A 24,341-nucleotide genomic window follows, 5' to 3' on the forward strand; every position below is an offset into this window, starting at 1 on the left:
CACACACGCATACACAGCAGCTATTCCCTGTCAGCATGTGTAAGCAGAGACGATGGCAAAGCTGAGAACGTCAACACTTAAATATCTTTAGGTGCGCGTGTTTGAAAGTCAATCGGCTTTACGCAGACATGAATCCCGACCACAGCTTGGAGTCTTAAGTTGGGAGATGGATGTGTTTGTACGGAGTTTAAAAAGAAAGGTCTGGTGACACAAATGCCTTCACAGATAACAAGCCTTGATAATGAGAGCATCCAAAACGGAGTCCCCCCTTTAACATCCAATGATGTTAGAAATGGAATATCTGACATAGTGTCAAGTTACCGAGCTGGACAGACTGCGTCTCTGTAATTAGACATGTTTATCTACGTGATATAGCAGTCCTTCCTCACCTCTACACACAGCCACATCAATCACACCAAATCTGGTCTAAGAAAAGATCTTTATTTATAAAAACAACAGTATTACCAGTTACATACTTTACTGAAAAAAGCAACTTCTCAGAGCCAAGGCAGGTATGAATGGTACATCATAATTTTACATGGATAGGCAACATTACAAATATACTGTGTGTGGAGAGTAAAAAAAAAAAACAAAAACAAAGATGATTGGTCTCTTTTGCCTTAAAAACAACCGTCATGAATAAAACTGGGACTAAAAAGTTAAACAAATTGCATAATGCTCTCACCCACCGCTCCCATACATACAAACCCGAAATAAAATACAAACAAACCTGACACAAAGTGGAAAAAATACAACAAAGAATAATAAAAACAAATGGATCATAGACCAAAATGTGCTTTTCGTCCACCTCCTAAATTAAATTAAACGTCAGTATCTTTTCCCAATCTGTCTGTTAAAACTCAAACTATTTAAATGTTTTGTAAAACGGCCCATCAAGAAGGCCTATATGAACGATTATATTGCAAAAAAAAAAAAAAAAAAAGCTAAGTAGTGATTTCTTAAAGATTCAAAGAGGAGATAATTATTCTAAAAAGACCCTCCTGAAGTGTTTGTCTCTTTCTAAATGAAGAATAAAGTAGGTTGTGTCTATAGTGTGAATCTTTTACAGTAGAGAAAGGAATGGTTTGAAGCAGGATGTCTAAATGTTTTAGTGGTTTAGTAGTGTATGATGTTTCCAGCTTCACATTTCAGTGTTGTGTTGTACTGGTGTCGTTGGCTAAATCCAGACAGAGAAGTCAAAACACAGCAGCTGAAATTGTTTCTTTCACTGGTGGAAATGAAGTTCTCAAACACTAAAAAGAGGCAATTGGTACTGAAAACCAAACGAAACAAAAAAAGCTTTGTCACAGGAGGAGGAGCACACCATGAAAACAGACATGAACAGATGAAATAATCAACATATGGTCTTATGGGTCTGGTCCGTGCACACACACACAAAAACACACTCACTCCAAGGTCCATATTCATTTTCCACACACACACACACACACACACGGCCACAGGCTTACTGTATGACAAATATACACACACCTGCCCTCTTCTTGTCTACACCTGTGCTCGTCCCAACCAAGAGAAAATAACTCTAGACAGGAAAATAACTCCTATATAAACAACACTCTCAATCTACAGGGCGGCCGTTGGCCCAAACCTCCCATCAATCCCAGTAAAGGGACGATTTAAATTAATGAGCCAAAACTAATGCAGTCATCCCATTTTCTTTTTATATACAGTATATACCCTACATAGAAGTCTACGTACAAATTCATCATCAGGATGCGGGTGTTGGCATGACGAAATTTACCGAAATGTTGACAATAGCAAGAAAAAAACAAAAACAAGCAGGATGACAACACTGGAATCAAATGATTGTCAACAAAGGTGATTGCCTTTACAGGAGAATTATAATTTAAAAACGGAATATATTTCTGTTGCTACAATTGAATGAAGTCGTAAAAAGTAGGTGTGTGTATGTATCTGTACGTGTGTGTGAAACGTTTTGCCTGCAACGCGGCCTCTTTCTTTGGATGCCAACCCTCATCTTCTAATCCCATCTGTGTGGTGATAGAGAGAAAGAGAGGAGAGGAGGAGGAGGAGGAGGGGGGAGACGAGAGGGAGAGAGTCTGTGCATCTGGATCTTCTCTCCTCAGTAGCAGTGGTAGGGCAGGGACGGCCCAGTCTGGGTGATGCACACTATCAGTTTTTCTGGAGGAACAGAGCAGAATATGTCGATTAAAACAGTCAAAATGTGAAAACAAGAAATAAAATGTGGGTCATTTACACGAGTAACAAAGAGGCAGCACAAAGACTCACTACGTGGTATAAGTATGGCACACTGCACAGTAGTGCGGTCACAATAACCAGATGTTCAATAACTAGCGCTATCAAGGTTAACGTGATAATAACACGATAACGCAAATTCGTTTTAACGCCACCAATTTCTTCAACGCAACTTGCGATTTTTAGTGGTAATTTTAGTAGTAATCTATTGGTACCAACCATATTATACTAGCTTGTCACGAAGGGTGCTAAATAACACTCCAAACTAATGCTAAATTTTGGCGAGGAAAAAAATTGGCATGGCCATTTTCAAAGGGGTCCTTTGACCTCTGACCTCAAAATATATGAATGAAAATGGGTAACTTAAAAGCAAAATAATGGGATGCATTATATTATTACAATTTAAAAATGTAACAAGTAGTGCTGCAACAATCAATCGTAAACTATTTAATTAATCGCAAACTATTTTGATAATAGATTAATCGGTTTGAGTAACTGCAAACATTTCTGAATCCAGTTTCTTAGATGTGAATATTTTCTGGTTTCTTTACTCCTCTATGACAGTAAACTGAATATCTTTGAAGACATTTGAAGATGTCATCTTGGGCTTCGGGAAACACTGATCGACATTTTCACCATTTTATAGACCAAATAACTAATCGATTAATCAAGAAAATAATCAACCGATTAATGAACAATGAAAGTAAATGTTAGTTGTAGCCCTAAAATGTGCATTAAGATCAGTCAAAAAATCTCTTGTGCCTTCCAGCATCAGCAAGGAAATGATGCTAAGTAATCAATAATGGCTTATTATTTCAGAGTAACGTATCCAAATACATACTCTTCCTACTCTTAATTCATTAAATCTGTATTCTGTCACAAACAGTATATTGTTGTAATACCCTGCAGAGCCACAAGAGGGCACTGAAGCACAACTCCTAGACCACAACAGGTGACAAAAGATAGAGCAGCAGCAGCTGAGTACATGGATCCTGGATGTAAGTCAAATATTTCACAACATGGCATTAGTATCAAACAACACACTTACATTACTACAGTGGAAGTCCACTCTGGCAGTTACCACTATAATAAGATACACACTACTATTTTGAGTGGACAAAGATCACAGGAGTGTCATGTTAAAAACCCCATTTGGAAACGTTACAAAGCTGCTTTAAGGAATAGTTTTTCTATGACACTACATTACTTGTATTCTTTCATGTTGGGTTGTAGTAATCATGATGTTTTTTTATATTAAAACTAGCATTGGTATCAAAGTTAGAGTTCTGGTATTGTGACGACACTACTGCACAAACAACTGTTTTTAATCTGAGGATTTAAATCTTAGCTTCAGGTTCATCCCTACACTGACAGACTGCATGGACCACAATGGACAAGGAGCACCTTGCAGCATACTATACCAGCAAATACACATCACATCAGGGCGTCATATAGTTAAATATCAGTACAGCAGACCTCAACCAGTGTTTCAGTACACCATCATAGACAAAGGAACAGAGCTCATAGAGTCCATGCAGGACGAGAGGTGAGTTGGACATACCATGCTGTTACATGCAGAGGGGGGTAGAGGGGAGGGGGGGAGGGCTAACCATCGTAGGAGTCCAACAGGGGCAAGGAGCCCTTTCTGCCCCCATACACCCCTCGCTGAGAGACAACCAGAGAAAGAGAGAAAGAGAGAGAGAGAGAGAGAGAGAGAGAGAGAGAGAGAGAGAGAGAGAGAGAGAGAGAGGAGGGACAGGAAGTGAGCGTGAGAAAAGAAAAATGTCAGTAATTGTGTTAAAGGCTGCCAAAGGAAAAGGTTTAAGTCAGGAAGTATTCATAGTGGTGCAGGAGATTAGGGGTTAGTGAAGTTAAGTGAGCAATCCAACATGACATGACATGTGAATGTGCGTGAGACGAAAGTTAAAATACCGGTAAAGTGTCTGTGGTTTCATCCAGAGTGTGTCTCCTCTCCCTCTGGTCCAGTGTAGAGTAGGCCTCTGAGGAAAGAAGAAGACAAGAATGAGAAATACTACATCTCATCATGATCTTGATGAATTTGTCCTGATAAAAAGTAGATAGATAAAGTACTAACCAGGGCCGAGGTCATTTAGTGGAATCATGTCTCTCTTTTCCCCTAAGAGGAAGCAAAACACAAGTTAAACTTACAAGTTTATAAAAGTAGGGTTTAAAACGCAGTCAAAATGTTTTGAAACCATAAATTATTTCTTGCAGACTGACCTCTGTCTAGCAGTGGCGTGGTGCTGTCTTCATAGGTTCCGTTGGCTCGGGTGCTCGGGCCGTTGGTGGTGTTGAGGTTGACCATGAAGTCCGTCTTCTTCCAGCCGTCTTTCTCAAGAGGCTTGCGCAGCTCTTTGTGGGCCCAGACGAGCTGCAGTACCTGGCCGGCCCCCCGAACCTCACGCTCTGAGCGCTTGCTGCAGGACACACAGACATTATGTTCACACATTTACCAAAGTGTTTTGATTTACATCTTTTCAACAGCCAGTTCACATATGATCAGACGCTTCACTTCTCAACATCAAAGAACTATTCATAACAGTAAAGTATGGAAATATCTTTATTATAGACTGCAAAAGTATCTTACAATCATAAAATGCATTGTATGTTGCTTTGCAACAAGCTGCATTCATAGCTATAAGTTATGAAAGTACCAGAAGACACACTGAAAGCACTATTTTTACTTCCTTACTATATTCTTAGCTCTCTTTACAGAACACACTTACCCGTCCTTGTTGATGAGCACCAGCCTCTCGATGCCCTGCGAGGCTCGGAGCGTCTTTGCTGCCTCCACACTGTTGCCTAGCACCTCAGTGAGCGTGCTCAGTACAGACACCACCGTCTCCTCTGATAGAGTACGCCCAGACTGACTCTGGCCTCCAGGCAGGTTGGCCACAAGGTGAGGCACTGCATGCAAACCTGCAGGAGACACGCAGTGAGGTAAGAAAATGAATCTGAAGCGATACCAATCAAAGTACAAAACTTGCACACACTTTCCCCGGTGCATCGAATATTGTATTTAGAATGAATGCAAAAAAAAAAGTTATATTCTTTGAGAGTATTTTGCAGCCCATTTGGATGCACAATACATCCTTACCGAGCAGTTGGCAGTTACGGTTGTCGATGGAGAGGTTCCTCAAGGCTCCGGACATTGCTCGAACCACACGGTCATTGCCATGAGCCAGTAGCTCCGCCATCATGGGAAGACCCTTCTCCAGACGCACAGTGGCCCTGATGTACCGACCATACTGAAGAGCACGCAGATAGAGAGGGAGCAATGAATATACCTTACATTGACAGCTGTTTCACTCCGGTCACTTCACAAAAAAAAACAACAGTTATCATGGACCTTATCACAGCTGACTATTCAGATTCAATTTACTTCAATGGACCCCAAATGCTCATTTAGATTTGGTTTAAGACTTCACCTGACAACATTACTAAGAATTTTTCAGTTGATTCAGTTTGTTAAGAAATGGTACTAACAGTCCATCGTCCGGCACACAGGTTCTGGATGGCACCGGCAGCGGCCTCAAGCACCGAGGGGTTCTTGCTCTCTCTGAGCAGCGATGTGTAAACACGAACCACCTCTGGTTGGAACAACAGCTCGTAACCTGAAGTCGACAGACAGACAGAGAGAGAGACAGACAGACAGAGGTGTTAGTTCAGATTTACAGTTTGACAAACCTCAACATTTGTGCTGGTCACAGCTTGATAACAGCACAGAGAGAGCTTAACAGGACAGGACAAGATTTGTGGCACCTTAAAGATCATTTATTCATCTGATCAATTATAAATGATTTGAAGGGAAGGGAGACATGCATACCTTTGGCAGGTGTTGTCCTCTTTGGAATGTCGACTTGATCTCCGCTCCCATCATCTCCATCCTTCTTTCCTGCAGCGAGAAATCAAATTAAAAATAGAAAGAACGTCAAAGATTGAGCTGAAGAAATAACACAGATTATGTGAAGCTGTTTGAGATGAGCAGTCAGTTCTCCTCAGTCTTTTACTCTGGCACATTGTTATGTGAGATGCGACCATGCAACCGGTGGAACAAACACTGTGAACATGCAATGACGTTTGCGTGACATCATGCTCATGAGCTGGATGTGAATTCAATATTATTGGACATTCCTTTAGTATTATTCTGCGTTAGTAAAATGAGTGATGACAGAGTGGTCAACAGTTTCAAAAGTTCACCAACGCCAAGATGAGAATCTTACCTTTTGAAAACCACTCATCTAAACACGGCAGAGAGAAAGGAGTACGTGAAGGAGGGTTGGAAGAAAGATGGGAGGGGAGGTAAGAGTAAGGAGGGAGAGAGGAGAGGAAAAGGAGGGAAACAGTGGTAGAGTGTGAAAAAACAGCGACAGGTGCTTCCGCCACCACCAAGCTCAAAGCCACCACCAGCCACAAATCTCATAGACACAGTAACTCTAAGCTGTCACTGACCTTTGCCCTTTCGAGAGCCAAAGCAGCCGCCTTTGTTAGCGGGGGCGGGCCCCTGGTTGAGGGGCGCGGCCTCTTTGTAGCGGGTGCTGCCGGGGACTTCATCGTGAACGTGATAGGACAGATTCCTCAGGAGGCAGACGCAGTTCTCCACCAACTGCAGGAAGAGAAGAGGGGGCGAAATGATCAAAGATGGAGACGGAGGAAGAGTGGTGCTTTGGTTTCATATCATAAAATATGTCATCGGGTACCTTATTATCCACATCTTTGCGGTTGATCTGTGATTGGACAATGTACATGAGTGAATCCACCAATCCTGTGCATTCTCGCAGCTTTCGCCTGGCCTCGCTGCGCTCTGAGCTCACATTCCTGTCGGACAGAGGAAGAGGTTTAAGCACATAATTGCATGTTTTCTTCTCAAAAATAGTTTCCCTTTCTCCTCATTTGACTTTCAATCCATTGATGCCTCTTGTGTACCTAAGGCAGCCAGCTGTGTTGGTCAAGGCGGTCTCCCACTCCAGATGGCGTGGTTTGCAGCTTTCCTCTCCTTCGTCTCTCCCTCGCTCCCAGCCGGAGTGAGGAACGACCACTTCGTCGGCAAGGGCGTGCAGGGCGTGGTCCACAATCTCCATCTTTACTGAGTCGTGGGATGAGAGGTTCCACAAGGTGCCTGGGACGACATAATTAATACGGTTACCAGCACTGTAATAAAATCAGACAGTTTGGCCCTTAAAATAATCAAATATAACCGATGAGACTTTTTGTCTGGTCCATGTTGGATTGAATTATTTGTTTTCTTCTAGTTTAGTTTATCTAGTTTGTTATGACCAATCCAAACCTATTTTTGTGTGTTTGAATGATAAAGTAGGAGAGAAGGGCTACAACTTATAACAAAGTAAATATGAAAAAACAACACAAATGATCTCTACAAGCGTCATATGATGTTGATACCTGTGATAGTGTCAGTGAGGTCCTGGTCGTGGGTTTTTCTCAGTAACCTGGTCAGAGCGGGCACGCCATCGCAGTTCTTGATGGCGATCTTGTTCTCTTGGTCTCGCCCGTATGAAATGTTCTTTAGTGCTCCACAGGCCGAGTGGTGTACGTCCTTGCTGGGATGGTCCAGCAGTGACACCAAGGATGGGATGCCCTTCAGGCGACGCACCTCCGACTTGACCTAGACACACGCACAAAATGATCAAGCTCACATTAAGGATTTGCCAAATAACCACAATACAAAAAGATGAATATTTGTTAAATACTGTTATTCTGCATTTGAATGTGACCGTTGCTTCACCTTATCATTTTTGAATGTGAGATGCTGGAGGAATGCGGCAGCGTTGGTCTTGACGGGGTCCAGACGGTAGTTCAACATGGCGATGACCTCCGGCAGCTCTGGCTGTCTCCATGAACCAGGAGGAGCCTTCCTCAGTGTGCTGTCCAGCGAAGCCATGCTCCCCCTCTCCATTGGCACGGTCATGCCCCAGGCGTAAGGGTCTACTCCTCCCATGTCACCATCCAAAGTATCCTCACAGCTCCTGCATGTCGTAGGAGGATTGAAATAGAGAGATGTTTGTTAAGTGTGTCTCAGGAAAGAGATCTAATGTTTCACATTAGCTCAGCAGGGAACGTCACAGTACGTTGCTCACAGACACGCTCTGATTTATGTGTCATATGATGGCACAGCAATGCTTTTTGTGTTTACCTCAGTCTTCGTCTGTCCATACCCGCGGGGCCGGGCCCTAGGCGTGGCATGGTGCCGTAGCCTCCAGGGTGCATGGGTGGAGGCCCCATGCCATAGTCATCATATCCCACACTGCGCTGGTCATCCTCCATACCATAGGGGCTGGGGCTGTGGCCGTACCGCACCTCCAACGCTGAGCCCAGGGCCCTCATTCCCCGACTCACCTGGGGCTGTGCTGCATACGGGTCAAGCTGCTGGCGGCTTGGGGCCCGGTAGCCAGAGTCCAGGGTCCGGTAGCCGTCAACTGGCCTGGGGGAATGAATGGAATGAGAGAAGTGAACAGAGTTGTTAAAGTGAGATCCCCTCCAGAGTGATCCCTCTTTCAGACTGACACAGTAATGTGGGATGAATTTCTTATTGGAAGTCAATCAAACATGCGTTATCTGACTTCACAGCCCGGATTCTGAACAGGGTTAAATGAGGTCTGACACTTCTTGACTTTAGTGTGAATGCGGCAACGTGTGTCTACAGTAACCATATGGTTCTCAACCATTTTCGTGTCAAGGACCCCCTGAATTGATACACATTAGGTCACAGACCCCCATTTAATAAGATTTTGCTCCAGGGACCTTCATCTGATAGGATTTTGGTTGTTAGATATGATTAAGACCAGAATTCTAGTTGTCAGCAACAGTTGAGGCGTTAACCGAGGATGAAACCTATGATCAGCATAGTCACTCTTATGACTCTTACTCACATTGGGCTCACTTCTATAGTGAATTTAATAGGAAAAATAAACTATTCTCCATTTTTCTGGTTCAAATGTGACACATTATGTTGATAAAGCAGAACAGGGAATTATGCTTTTGTGTCCACTCATGAAAACCAGAAACGACATGGCAGGCAACATATTTCAGAATGTATACAAAAAAAAAGTACCACACAAGAAAACATTCCCAGCAGGGGTCTTGTACCTGTAGCGTTCGTCCATGTGCGAGCCCCTGCTCAGGCTAGTGTATGCCTCTGACGGTGGGCCTCCCCGGTAGTCCTCATAACCCACTACAGGGGCATAGTGGTAGTTCCTGGGCACTGTGGCCGTGGGGTAGTCTGCTGGTACGGGCTGCCTGTAAGGACGGTCAAGTGTGGCGCTGTAGCCGCCCATGACCATGCCGGACACCGACAAGCCCCCGTCAATGGACATGGAGTCAGAGGGCAGGACTGTGCGCGAGATTGGTTTCTTCATCTAAAAAGGGAGAGCGAGATGCGAGTGATGTATCAAAATACGTTTATGGTAAAAGATAATCATGTGGTGTAACATTCTTGGATGCGTAAAACTGTCAGTTTGATGTTTACAAGCCTTTACAGGAAAAGTCTGATGATATCACATTGCATGTGTCATAATCACTTACGCCATTGTCTGGCCGCCGTGCGGTTCCCTCTTCAGAAAAGACTGAGTGCACTTCCTGGGAGTCGTCCTCCGGCGTGTAGCTCTCATCTAGAGCGCCGTGCGCAGGGTCCACCATTCTGTACTGTAGTGTAGAGGCACACCACACAGTTATACTTTTAAAAACACAGTCACTTACTGCTTTAAATTCAAGACAAACAATATAATTGACATGATAAACTATACACACAAACACATACCTGTGTGCCGTTTAAGTATGAGTCAGTCAGTTTCAGTCGTTCTATGTCTGCATCCCCTAAACGCCCGTTCTGGGATGAAAGAGAGAGACACACGACGGTGAAATACGCATTGTAAACATTTGAAATATGATACAATTTTGCTGAAACGACACAAAGAAGTGAGGTTGAAGGCATGATACCAAGTAGCCAGTGCTGTCTACTTTCTTCCAACCTCCCAGATGATATTACTGCTGCTGAAGCACATTCACTGCTGACCAAACTGTCCCTGCATGTTTATGGTCTGTGAATCACTGCCAGCCATGAGGGAGGACATTTTGGAGCGCAGCCACTCATCCTCACACCCTACTTCCTCCTGCTGTATTCTGTTACATAACCAGCGACTGTCACACTGTATAACTTGGACAGTTTCTACCTAACCCTGAGTAACACCGCCTCAGTTATCAGCAATAGCATCAGTCTGAATCACATTGTGAACACTGCATAATTGGGATACTTTGGAAATCTTTCCCATCAACTGTTTTACCACCCACCCTGGGTTACTATCAGTTTCAGTATTTCTTTGATACTACCGACTAGGGCTGTAACGGTTTGTGTATTTGTGCCAAACCATCACGTCACAGTCCGGTGCACGTAGTGCAGAACCGAAGCTCACAAGTGCGACTTCTGCCTGGTAACTTTTATCTGTACGCTATTAGCAACATGTGTTGAGGTTAGCACAAAGACTTGGCCTGCTTGTCAGTCACACTATGGTGAATGCAAATGAAACGCTGGAGCTGGAAGACCCATCTGCAGGTTCCCAGTAAGCTACAACAGCAACAGAGAGAGAGCTGTGTGTAAGACAATGACAATGTGTCAGCGTTGCTGTTCTGAATGTTTGTTTACAGCTTACATTTTACTGCTTAATACATCAATATTTGGGTGCTTTGAATGTTTAAGTATAGTCATTGTGAAACTAATTGAAACACTCCTAATGCACAAATTCTCTTTTGTAGTTTAGTTTGTAGGATATTTTCAATGTCAAAGCATAAGAGATGCGTTTCAGTTTTATAGCCTCTTGTGACCTGTTGTCTTTTGGGAAAGTGTTTGTTCGGTGTAATATAGAAATGTTCAAAATGTTCCTTATTTTTATAATGAAAATAATTTAATAAAGTTGCCAGTGGGCAAAATGCTACCTCAGTCACCAGCAAGAGGATTTGTCTCTTTGAAACTTGCACTACCGTCTCTTCATACCGAACTTGCACCGAACCGTGACTCCTAAACCGAGGTATGAACCGAACCGTGACTTCCACCGTTACAAACAATGTTCTGAACCTTATCAAACACAAACTCCGACTACATTTGCAGTAGTATGTCATACTGCACTTTATATTATGTCCACAAGGAGGCACAGCTGTTATTAAAAAGCAATGGGAAGTGCAAGTGTACTTTTACAGCAAGAAGGGCACATTTCCTCTACAGCTGGTCCTTCCTATAATACCACCTAATTTACCAAAAACTCTGTCATGGTCTTGGAGAAATGTTCAGACTGCGAGGCTGATAAAGCATTCATATTTTTAGAAATAAAGCACGCACAGTTAGCACAAGGCCAAAAACAGATTCTTGCTTTTCTTGGCCTTCGTCCTCCAGCTGCCACACACACTAATCGAATAAGTCACTTTCAAGGATTTGAAGAGACAAAACATAATATGTAATCTATGTCAGCAAGCCCTTAATGGAAAGAAATATTTAGCAACAGATTTCAAACTATTCTACTCCGTCAGTGTACAATGCCAAGTGCTGGAAAATATGTTTATATGTCAACTCATGAATACAACACTGCCTGACCTTGTGTGTTAATGATAATGGCTCTGCTTTAACTGCCGTCTTAAACCTACAGCCACCTAATCGAAGTTTAACACTCCCTGATTGTCAAGTCTTTTGTTAGAGACAACAAAATGGGACAAGAAGGCAACAGTGAGTGAGAGCCTTAAAACTCTTAAGACAGGAAAGCTGATCTTCAATGACTAAACAGATCTTTATAATGATATATTAAATTTAACAGAAAATCAATTCAGGAACTGTACATAAAATAAATAAATGTTTTTAGTTCATCCAGCAAATTAAATACTTTGCAGATCAATTATCGTATTAATGTAAATACCATAAATAAATAAAAATCTATATTTGACAGACAGAAATCCTGCTCAATTATATGCAACATTGTACACAATGGTCAAATACAGCAAAGAGATATTAAAGTGACAGCTAACGGTATTAACTGGTATTAGAGCTGAAACAATTCGTCGATTTATCAATTGGTCTATTGACAGTCTGTAACTATTTTGATTATTGATTAGTCCAAGTATTTTTTCAAGCAAAGGTGCCCACAAACTTCACCCGTTCTGACTGCTCAAATGGGAATATTTACTGTTTTTTTTCCTATGTGGTGGTAATTTATATATCTTAGGCTCTGGACTGTTGGTCGGACAAAATGCACACAAAATGAAAATAAATAAATAGAGAAAATAATCAGCATACTACTGGATAATGAAAATAAATAAGATACAGCTCTCAAGGATTATGTCAAAACATTGGATGCTAGATACATTTACATGTTACTGATGGTGTATATCATCCTATTGCCCAACCCTAACACAGTGGCTATAAGGCTGATATAATGTAGCAGAAACATAACAAATACCAGTGATTTTACAACACAATTTCATCAAGGAGCTTGTAATATCATGGATGTTCAACACACAAAAAGATAATTGCATGCATAAGAACACTACAGCAGGAACAACAAAAGAAATCAATTAGTGTTCTTGATAAAGGATTTAGATGAAAATAAAAAGACAAAATCCTTCATGATGAATAAGAAACCACACTGGATGCAGGACTATGCGACACATGCACGACAGATGACCGCAATGCATAACACGACATGCTGGAACAGGGAGGAAAATAACTGAGATTCCACAGCAGGGGCCCGACGAAAGGTGTATATGTGTGTGTGGGTGTCGGTGTGTATCCGGTGAGTGACAGTGAAGGCATGCGGGAAATGTGTGATGATGACAGGCATGTTTAGAAGTAGAGGAGCTATGTGCGGGAAAGAACTGATGTGGTTGCAGACTGAGGGCTGAAAGACAGACGGACTTCAGAGGCACAGATGAAGAAAGACGTTTAATGGTGACGCACACAAACATAGACGGCCTGGCCGAGCGCTGGCGGGGAGGAGGCAGACGGAGGCAGAGAAGGGATGGATGGTGGATGGATGGATGGAGGGGGAAAACTTTGAGGATTGGATGAAGAAAATGGTGATCCATGGATTGGATATTAAGTGAAAGATGGGGGCTGTTAACGCCTACGAGAGGCTCTGGATGGGGATGTTTATTGTTACCTGTGTGTGAGGGAGGGGGCGACCCAGGGCCGAGGGGCTGGTGGCGGGGAGGCCCACTCTCCTCCTCTCCTCCTCCAGCGCCCGGGTCAGCTGTTCAAACTGCACCTCCTGCTCCCTGACCGACTCCAGCAGAGCCGCTGCGCTCTCACACTGCTCCATACACACTACACGGCCCCAAGGGGAGAGAGGGGGGGCGTTACACACATCCATACAGCCTCGTACACACTAAAGCACAGGGAGAGCACAGACGCACCTCTACATACAAAGTATAGCAAGATCCGCTGGATGCAGGATTTTTTCGGGCTGATATTAAGTAAGGGTTAAGTGATCTGATTTGTTTGGTGACCCGGGTGACTGGTGACTTCTTGGAATCGGCACCGTGGGGATTGCGCAACACTTCCTTTGAATTCAATAATGAAAGTACAGCAATCGTAACTGTAAAGACATGTTTTTGGCAGAAAACTCAGACATGAAATCTCCCCAACCACACTGGGCTCTTCTGTACAACGTCTACTCCTTGGAAAGCCTGTCATGGTGTAATGACTCATTCATTCAAGATTTTTTCCCCCACACACACACACACTACACAGACTTTAAAAGGTGGCTGACTGGCTCAAATTTCAAGCTTCCATGTCAGAACTGAAGAAACCTAGATCACAAGACGTGTGTTAAATGCATCACTGCCAACTGTAAGAGCAACAGTGAAATCATTCCAGCGTGGCACTATGTGAAAGGAAAACACAGCAGAATAATAAACTACTTCATTAAAAGCTTAATTCACACATGATGCTGTAAATTTCAGACACAATATGAGACAAACGCTGCAGGAGGAGGGTAGTGATGATGGAGGGAGGGGAGTCTTTAAAACCCTGGCTATTGCATTGATCATTAATATTGCAACATATTGATCATGATAATATGGAGATAGTTATAGCAACATTACATTGGTCAATATCACCATCCCCTGCATGCAGATCAATAAGTTATTGCCACTTAAGGCATGCATGCATGGAGGAGTCCTCTGGGCTTTTCACCCTCTTAGACACCACACCGGAAAATACCTTCTTAAATACAAATGGCAGACAAAGGGAGATTTCTGGATAAATCCTCTACAAGGCGTAGATTTTGCAAAGCAAAACAGCATTGAAGTATTGCCGGAACACTACGAGCAAACTTCCTTTTAAAAAGGAAACAGCTTTTAGAAGAATATGGGGTGTTTCACTTGCATATAAATGTTTATTTCATGGTTAATGTGGTTTATAAAGTCATGGGGGAAATGTTTAGGTGGATTTTCCATACTTACATATCATGAATTGAAAATGAAACCACCAATTTATGGTGATACAGAGCGCTATAGTGTACAAAACAACCTGTCAAACAAAGAGGATGAGGCTTGTTTCACATAGAACCTGGAGGAAGATTAACACCACAGCACATCACATTCAATCCAAGGATTTTACGATTCAAGCAGCACAAACACCCTCTCAAAGCTCATTTCAGAGAAAATCAGAAATACACACCTTCACCTGTGGGCGTGGTTTGGTAGAAGAGGTGAGAGATCACGCCAAGGTCAGAGGTTGAGCTCTAGTTGCTCATGGGTAGAAGGTCACCGAACCACCAAGCCCAAAAAGAGGGAGGAATGGACTGCAGAGAGAGAGAAAGACAGAGAGGAGGTGGAGGAGGGAGGAGGATAATAAGGAGAAAGAGGGAGAAATGTTTTAGTGAAAAAGAATGAAGGCACCTCGATTTGAAAAACAGCAACATAGTGAGAATACCGTACAAGTGTGTCAACGGGGTTGTGTTTGCTTTGTGAACAGAAAAAAACCCAGCGAGAGACAGAGACATACAGTAGCTTCAGCCGTCAGACACACCCTGTATTTACTCAACATTCGGCCTTACGGCTGCAAGCTGTGAGAAGTTGACCAACCTGCAGCTCTTTCTGGGCCACAGAACAGCCACCGTCAGCATAAAGAGAAAGAGAGATAGTAACATCCTTCAAGAACCATATGTTCTCTTATCAACTCAGTCTCCTTCTTAACCTTGCCTTTTTTTTTTAGTTTCTCTTCCAGCCTTTCTTCTCTAATCAGTCTTCATCTACCTCTAGCCCAACTCTGTCAGTCTGCTACTCTTGTTCTCTCAACTTGCTGCCTTGTATCCCTCCCCCTACGTCTCTTTGTTATCTACGCTGTGCTCTGAGAAACAGACATTGTTATAGCGGAGCCAAACAAGTGGAGACTCAGATCCTCTTATCTGTTGATACACCCTCTGCTGCAGCAACCAAGCTCCCCATCAGCCGTGGTTTGAAAGGTGAATAACACAGGCATTGCCACCCACATACACACACCTGCATGACCGGTTGGACAAGGTAGAGGAGGGGCGATTAAATTTCAGTTTCCCAGTGCCTCCCTCTGTCTTGCTAACATGCACAGACACACTCCTCTGAGTGCAAGTCCACGGCGATTTGGGCGACAAACAGGGAACCTGCATTTTCATTTCAGGCAGCAGGTGTTTGTGTGCACGACAGGTAGAGCGTTAACAAGCATAGGTGAAATGAGTTCAAGTGGAGAGATGGTGAAGGATGACTCACAGTTTCACCTGTATCAGATTATGCAAAGACGGAAAAAGAAAAACAGATACGGTGATATCACTGCTTGATAGACGGACTATTACGACACCATTTAGCTGGTAAAATGAAGCCTGGAGAAACTGCATCTGTTCCTTTATATGTGTCAAATGAATGACACACACACGCATGTACGCTATAGGGCTTGGGGTGTGCCCAGTGTGGGAAAAAAGGGTGGAAAGGGGGATGGACTGATGAGAAAACAAGGAGTGGCTGAAGGTTATTTCACAAGACAAAGGAATTTGTCAGAACCAAAACTAGGATTTGCATGTGGGATAAAGTTCCCTGAGAGGAAGACATGATGTCACATACACACACACTATCCTTTGCTTAGTGGCTGTGGCGCCCCAGAGCTATATAACCTCCCACCTGAGCGAATCACACACCGCTGTCCTGTACCACACATGACTATATATGGTCATAGCCAGGACAGAGCTGATGTTATCCACTACAAACAGACATGAACAGAGTAAGAGAGCTGCAAACAAATAAAACAAGCCGAAAGACAGGCAGGGAAAACACAGAAGGAGAAGCTGGAGCGAAAGAGGGGGTAGAGATAAGGAAAGGAGTGCTGAATAAAAGATAAAAGGCTAATCTTGCATTCCTAGCATTGTCTCCTGCCAATTCAGCACAGCAGCCCACCCACTCATCCACTGTAAAACAACCTTAGCGGGACACTAAAAATCTTTTAGAGATCTGTGTTTACCGCATCATTGTAAGGCAACTTCGCAATTACCCCATACAAGGAAAGACAAACCATTTATTAGGGCTGCACGATTATGGGCAAAATGATAATCACGATTATTTTGATCAATATTGAGTTCACTTCCATGTTGTGATACATTCCTGCTAAATTTGTACAAATCTTTGCATCAAAATAGGAAGGGCTGTCCAACTCTTAGTCGATTAGTTGACTAATCAGTTGTGTTGGTTTTAGTCCACCAAGATTTCTTTAGTTTATTAGTCATTTTTTCATGCTGAATGACTTATTTCCAAGAAACTTAAGCGCACATCTGGTAAACCGATAGATTTAAAGTGCTGATTTTGTGTGATTCTTTGTGGAGAAACTCACTTCACAGATCTGTCGTAAATCAATGAATCTATTAGTCAAATTTCTTTGGTCGAGGACAGCCCTAAAAATAAGACCGGTCCTTCTTATTCACAGTACAAAATAAAATTGTTTTTTTAACCAACATTAAATCAACAGAGCACTGCTTGCACTGTCAATTTGTGCTACATTCCTGCTAATTTACAAACCTTTGCATCAAAATAAGAGTTTTCTATGAGCGGAACACACATTTTAAAAACGTCAATCTCGCAGTCGATCATGTTCATTCAACTTTGGGAAGCCAAAATCGTGAGCACGATAAATATTCGATTAATTGTGCAGCTCTGCTATTTATTTCAATCTCTCTCCATCTGGCATCTTTCCATAATGTAATGCCTAACGTAAACACTGCCTCGCTCCACATCTTATCTTATATGGAGCAAATAATCATCATTAACATGCTACACGCTATAGTATTTCACCAATGACCGCAACTGTCATTCATGCTAGATGAATTATAAACTGTGGTTGATATTTCTTGGCAAGTGTACTTGGGAATGTGATTCCAAGTGTGTGCGTGTATATGTGTATATATGTGTGTGTATGTGTGTGTGTGTGTGTGTGTGTGTGTGTGTGTGTGTGTGTGTGTGTGTGTGTGTGTGTGTGCGTGTGTGTGTGCGTGTGTGTGTTTTAACCGCAGTCTGAGGGGAGGAGGGAATTTGCAGCTGTCAGTCCGGGAGGTTGGACGAACAATAAGAAGTTTGTGCAACCGAGAGTATGAACGCAAGTGTCAAAAGAGTCGGGAGAGCGAGGAGGATATTATTGGACATATTGGAGTGCATCTGTGTCTGTATGTGTCTGGAGGGGGTCGAGTTAACGTCGCTCTTAACCCACTCATGACTTCTGTTCCCCACTCGTCTTCCTCCCTGCACAGCTGTTAGTTTTGGCCTTGAAAGTCAGCGGTGAGTTTCGTTGAACAATGAAAACAATCCACTGCCACTCCCCTCCCCTTTCCCCTCCAACCCACTTCCTGAGAAACAGGATGTTATGGATTCGATATCAGAGATGAGTAAAGGGACGTGGCGGCTACTTAAGCTCACCAAAAAAACATTTTCCTCAACAGAGCTGCTTGAACACAAAACCACGAGAGCCTATAGGATGTACACTCTGATAAACCACCTACTGATGGTTGAGGGAAGTTTTCGCGGTGAAAATCCCCACCAGTCAATATGTTGATCACACGACCACAAACCACTTCCCATTTTGCTAATATTGTTCTGCATCTACTGCATTCGGTTCTGCTTCCATGACCTTCCAGAAGCAATCTTTGTGAACCTGTGTTATCGAATCATCACATTTTCATATCTTTTTTCTGTAATAAGGTATTGTATTTTGGTTTGTTCCCATAGTCTAACCGCTGACTCCTCACTTCTTTCTTTTTAAAAGGAGCTGAAACAATTTGTGGATTGCCAGGTCAAATCTATTTTGAATACTGATTAATCATACAATTAATTTTTATAAGTAAAAATATAAAATATTCACTGGTTCCAATGTCTCAAATATGAATATTTGTATTTTTTCTTACTCCTCTATAATTGGTTATCTTTGGGTTTTGGGCTGTTTATTGAAATAAAACAAGCAGGGCATCACTTTGGGCTCTGGGAAATTGCATGTTTTTACTATTTTCTCACATGTAATCAAGAATATAACCTGCACAGTAACCGATAATGAAAATAATCCTCAAAAGGCCCAGACAGACCAAGCTGATGGTCGGCCATCGGACAGTTTTGGGCTGTCTGTGAACATCTGACAGCCTAGATTTTTCGTTATGTCCTGCACCGTCAGCTCTAGTCTGCCCGCGTTGGAGAAGAAATCACTCTGATTGGTGGTTCAGCTTTGCTAGTTTTTTACCTAAAATAAATAACCAGGTAGACTACTCCAAGAAAAAAAAAGAAAAAAGAAAAAAAAAGAAAGGCAGCAAAACACAAGCAGCAAAAGAATAGAAAATCGCGAAGAAACCATTGAACCATTTTTTCATACATGCTGATCCTGAGCCTTCATTCGCTACAAATGTACATTAAGATAGGTAAAAATTACAATCAGCAGCAAAGGACAATGGTTTTTAAAGCTTTAAAAAAGAGTGAGGGAACAAGTGTGCACAGAGAAAGGCTTATGTTCTGCTATCCCAAACATGACGCCAACAAATGGTCAAGATGTCAGGCACAGTGCCTTAAGGTCAACAACATACACCCCTCAAACATCTGATCCAGCCCTGACACACCACGAGTCACATATCTCCATCTGATTCTGCAGCCATCATTCAGCATGACTCACTCACCCCTGTCAGAAGACATCTGTGACCATACACACATGTAACCCACAATGCAGCCTCTGTCGACATAATGAAACTCTGGTTAATTTAATAAGCGCCTACACCTGCCGTCAGCAGCAAAAACTCCCACTGAAACAACACATTCACAGTCAAAAAGCACATCTGCTCACGCATCTCGAGGTAACGGACACTACAGTTAGCCAATAAGTCAGTGTGATGCCACCGGCGCTGGTTTAAGCTGAGCTTGGCTTGTAATGGGATTGAAGCTTTAGCCCGCTAATCCACTTACCTCCTAACACATACACACATGATGTTAATGTGCGTGCACAAACTAGACGCACACAGGTTAGGCCCTTTGTGGATTAACTTGCACACTTTAAGAGAGCAGACACAACTGCAGTCACCGTTGGTAGCATCCATCAACAATCAAACAACGACTTAAGAGACAAGTAGTCAGGAGAGGCACACATGGTGTTATTAGTGGTGGCACCTGCAGCACATTAAATCAACTACAGCCCTGACCCAGTCATAGCTATATCGGCCGACGCTACAACTGTTGAGCACCCATATACTGACATTTATGTTAAATGCATTCAAACGGCCCTGACGGTGCTGGAATGGATGTATAAAGAGAGTGGAGCGGACGGCAGAGCTAGCGAAGGACTTGGCAAAGTTAGTGGAAGTATACATGTGCGACTACGTCCGGTTTTCAGAAAAATGAGTTAACAAAGAGAACTGTATATACAATATATGGAAATAAGATTAATTGGATTATATTCAGGACAAAACTGACAATAACCTGATATTTTCAGGTGGAATTTCATTTCATTCTCACTGTGCAATATCATTTTCCACTGTGCAATTGTGTTAATAGTCTGTTTATTGTCAATACTGTATATACTGTTCCTATTTTTATACTTCCTTCTATTTAAATGGTTCATATTTTGTTACACTTTGTTTAGCTCTTTTTTTTACTGTGTTAGCTGATGCATTTTGTTTTTTGCACCATCCCCTTTGCTGCTGTACACTGCGGGACTAATAAAGGAATCTTATCTTAAATCAAAAAGAAAATACTACTTAATTGTGGAAAATGTCTTTATTCTTTGATTTTTGAGTTACTGGAAAAAAATAAATCCTGACAATGACTGATATATTAGACTTCATGACAATCTCGGACTACATACATGCTGAAAATCAAACGTAAAAGTCCCTAGAAGTGTATGATTTAACTTTTTCCTATGGTCTAGTGTTAAAAAAGTTAATAAAAATGCAATAAATCTAAATATTGAATCGTAATACATATCGAATTGGCACTCAAGTATTGAATCTGTATTGAATTGGGAGATAGGTGTATCATCCCGGCACTAATAAACCAATGTTTACAAGGGAAAAACTAGTTTATTTGTTCACACTCTCAAGCTGACAGTTATCCCCACCCAGGCATTTTCCTACCACAACAAGTTCACACAGGACCCACCCAACAGGTTCACAGGCGGACAAACTTTAACATCCCAGCCCGTGTGTGACAGACTATGTAACTGGAGGACCACCACCCTTTAGACAAGACTCAAATACACAAAACAAGCTCAACGTATAATTGTCAAACAAGTTAAGAGGTTTCCAATTACCTTAAACTACTCTTCTCTCAGGGGCTTTTTTTTTTTATTTTTTTTTTACCAATGATAAGTAGATTTCTGCTTAAACTGGTAAAACTGTCTGCTTCCAAAATACTTCTGCATAGTCCTGTATCACAGTTGTTACCCTGCACTATATTCAGTTTTAACAGTTTTCTTCATCGCCTTGTATTTTTTATATCTGGTATATTTGTTTGTACTTTGCACTACTAACTTTTTACTAACATGTTTTGCACTATGGAACTGTGAAGCTGGAAACTTGAGTTTCCTTCGGGATCAATAAAGTTACTAACTAACTAACTAACTAACTAACTAACTATCTATATTATCTATCTATCTATCTATCTATAGTATCTAACTATCTTTCTATAGTATCTATCTGTCTATCTATCTATCTTTCTATCTATAGTATCTATCTGTCTTTCTATCTATAGTTTCTATCTATCTTTCTTTCTATCTATCTATAGTTTCTTTCTATCTATCTATAGTTTCTTTCTATCTATCTATAGTTTCTATCTATATTTCTTTCTATCTATCTATAGTTTCTTTCTATCTATCTATAGTTTCTTTCTATCTATCTATAGTTTCTATCTATATTTCTTTCTATCTATCTATAGTTTCTTTCTATCTATCTATAGTTTCTATCTATATTTCTTTCTATCTATCTATAGTTTCTATCTATATTTCTTTCTATCTATCTATAATTTCTATCTATCTATCTTTCTATAGTTTCTATCTATCTATCTATAGTTTCTATCTATCTATCTATCTTTCTATAGTTTCTATCTATCTATCTATAGTTTCTATCTATCTATCTATAGTTTCTATCTATCTATCTATAGTTTCTATCTATCTATAGTATCTATCTATCTATCTATCTATCTATAGTTTCTATCTTTCTATAGTTTCTATCTATCTATAGTTTCTATCTATCTATAGTTTCTATCTATCTATAGTTTCTATCTATAGTTTCTATCTTTCTATCTATAGTATCTTTCTATCTATCTATATTTCTATCTATCTATAGTTTCTATCTATCTATCTATCTATCTTTCTATAGTTTCTATCTATCTATCTATCTATCTATCTATCTTTCTATAGTTTCTATCTATAGTTTCTATCTATCTATAGCTTCTATCTATCTATAGTATCTATGTATCTATCTGAAGTCGCAGTCACGTTGTCATGGTCACTTCATATTCCCTGTTGGAAGTCCCAACCGTCTCCTCCTGGAGCTGCTAACAGCTAGCTAACGTTAGCATTAACCTAACCTAGCAGAAACACCACAGACTGCCGTGAATTGATTTGCCAACGTAACACACCAATCTAGGGCAGCGTTAGCTAAAAACACACAGAGGCAGCAACAATAAAACCGACTCTCACGAACAAAAGCCTACCCGGTGCTACCGCTCCATGGCCACAGATACATGCCTGACCGTTGAGGATCAAACCAGCCTAGTTGGTGTAGAACATGCTCGCTCAGCAGCACCCAGTATGACCTGGTTTAGCTTGTCTTGCTACGTTAGCATCACAATAACCCGACTGAGAGAGAGAGCCGTGCCAAACAGACAGACTAAGGCTAGCGTTAGCATAGCAAACACAGACATTTAGCCGCGTGTGTTTAGCTACGTAGCTAAGCAACATTTTTAAACCAACTCAGCCGTTATTTAGCCGTTTGTAGCCGTTGGCTCCGTTTGAATGTGTTCTAACCGTTAGAACGGCCAACGGTCACGGTGAGAACTTTTTAACCGTTAGCATTAGCTTGGCATTAGCTTGTAGAGGAGTCGTGTTGCCTGATCTCTCGATGATGATGTGACCACTCCTTTTGCCAACGCTGCAGTGCACCCACTATCTGTAGAAAGAAAACACCGCGGTCCACCGCTATATAGCAACCATGAATTAACTCACCTTGCTAGTGGAAACCTGTCCCGACCCCCTTCCAGACTATTCCGTGTTTTAGTGAGTGTTTTCTCCCCTCTTTTCCCCCTCCTTTCCTCTCCTCTCGGTTCTGGGTCAAGCTCGTTAAAGACGAAGCGACATCACGGAGGGTTTCTATCAGAGCGAGAGAGAGGGAGGGCGGGATCAGCTTTACCGTAAACACGGCGCACTCACAATTCCTCTTCTCTTACAGGTGTTTGTCACACAAGTTTCTAGACAGGCAGGCAAGACTGGGAATAAAAGGTTAAACACACAACAGACTGACATGAGCAATCAATTCAATTTGCTTTATTGGCATGACTGTCAGGTGAACAATACTGCCAAAGCGTCAATTAAAAAATAAATAAAAAGAAAAAAAAAGAACAAAACAAATCAATTTATATACATATATAATTCATTAAAGGGACTGTTTGTAACTTTCAGAAATGCTTGTTAACAGCGACACCTGTGGCCGTTAAGTCAACGAAAGTCAGCGTCGGGCTTGTGCTCGCTCTAATAGACATGAACGAGCATCGCTCAAAACAGTGAGGCGACACACGTCAGATAAAACCACAATATCACTCTATATTTCACCTGCTTGACGGTAATGTTAGCTGATCAGATGAAGGTCTCTCCATGAATCAATGCTGATCCTAGTGTTGGCTTTTCCTGCTTCAGCCTCCCGACCGCGGTCGGAGGAAACAGCGGAGCCCCGTCACTTCACAAGACACGGAAAAAACCTCTGTTGGTCTGGAGGAGCTGCAGCATTTATTTCTGCACAAACGTCCACTGTACATTCACTAAATATTCTCAGAGCTAAGAAGTCTTCTGCAGTGTGTTGTGTGCGCGCATGCACGTCTAGAGGTGGAGCAAGCTGTGTGAAGGCAAGCAGGCAGGCAGAGGAGCAGAGTACAGCAGAGACTCTGGCCCTGGAGACCAAAGCTACGGTCTCCCCCGCGTCCTCCGACCGCGGCCAACACTGTTTTGCAAGACGGGCTTCACTAGATATAACTTTGCGGTTTTGGTGCTTCCGTGTAGTTTGTGTTGGAGTCTTGTCTGAACAGCGTAGCCACACGTGAGCGCGCATATGTGAGCGCGCGCGCCTGGGACACCGACCCGGGTGATTTATACATGTAAGAAGTTACAAACAGTTCCTTTAAGCAAATTACAATATATAGATATTTAAACAGAACATGCATGTAAATGGAAAAAAACAATAAAGAAGTAATTCATGTTTGTTGTGTCAATAAAACAAATAAACAAAATAAAAAACAATTAATAACAATATATTGCAATATCAAAGGATAAATGTAAAAAAAATAAAAAAATAACCCCCATGAAGTAAAGGAGTAAATAAAAGGCAGAGTGTGAGTTA

At 41.8% G+C, this 24,341-nt stretch overlaps 1 protein-coding gene across 9 annotated transcripts; it reads right to left on the bottom strand.

The window, feature by feature from the left end:
* Positions 1 to 420: 420 nt before the first annotated feature.
* LOC119494200 (catenin delta-1-like) lies at positions 421 to 23,108 on the bottom strand. 9 transcript variants are annotated; one of them, XM_037779911.1, is made up of 22 exons: positions 22,958 to 23,108; positions 14,933 to 15,056; positions 13,413 to 13,576; positions 10,034 to 10,102; positions 9,799 to 9,918; positions 9,364 to 9,632; positions 8,411 to 8,698; positions 8,003 to 8,243; positions 7,660 to 7,882; positions 7,186 to 7,378; positions 6,960 to 7,077; positions 6,712 to 6,865; positions 6,483 to 6,500; positions 6,086 to 6,154; positions 5,746 to 5,873; positions 5,357 to 5,507; positions 4,986 to 5,178; positions 4,480 to 4,676; positions 4,334 to 4,375; positions 4,171 to 4,238; positions 3,849 to 3,903; positions 421 to 2,163 (listed from the first exon to the last, which is right to left on the bottom strand). In XM_037779911.1, exons 3-22 carry the CDS (start codon positions 13,569 to 13,571, stop codon positions 2,105 to 2,107), a joined length of 2,814 nt encoding a protein of 937 aa, XP_037635839.1. In that variant the 5' UTR covers positions 13,572 to 13,576; positions 14,933 to 15,056; positions 22,958 to 23,108; the 3' UTR covers positions 421 to 2,104. The 9 variants fall into 9 exon arrangements, with proteins under 9 accessions (XP_037635839.1, XP_037635840.1, XP_037635844.1 ...); XM_037779912.1 differs by lacking the exon at positions 22,958 to 23,108 and adding an exon at positions 22,447 to 22,736; XM_037779916.1 differs by lacking the exon at positions 6,483 to 6,500.
* Positions 23,109 to 24,341: the final 1,233 nt, after the last annotated feature.

The sequence above is a fragment of the Sebastes umbrosus genome, chromosome 9 (genome assembly GCF_015220745.1).
Source record: "Sebastes umbrosus isolate fSebUmb1 chromosome 9, fSebUmb1.pri, whole genome shotgun sequence".
Lineage (NCBI taxonomy): Eukaryota > Metazoa > Chordata > Actinopteri > Perciformes > Sebastidae > Sebastes > Sebastes umbrosus.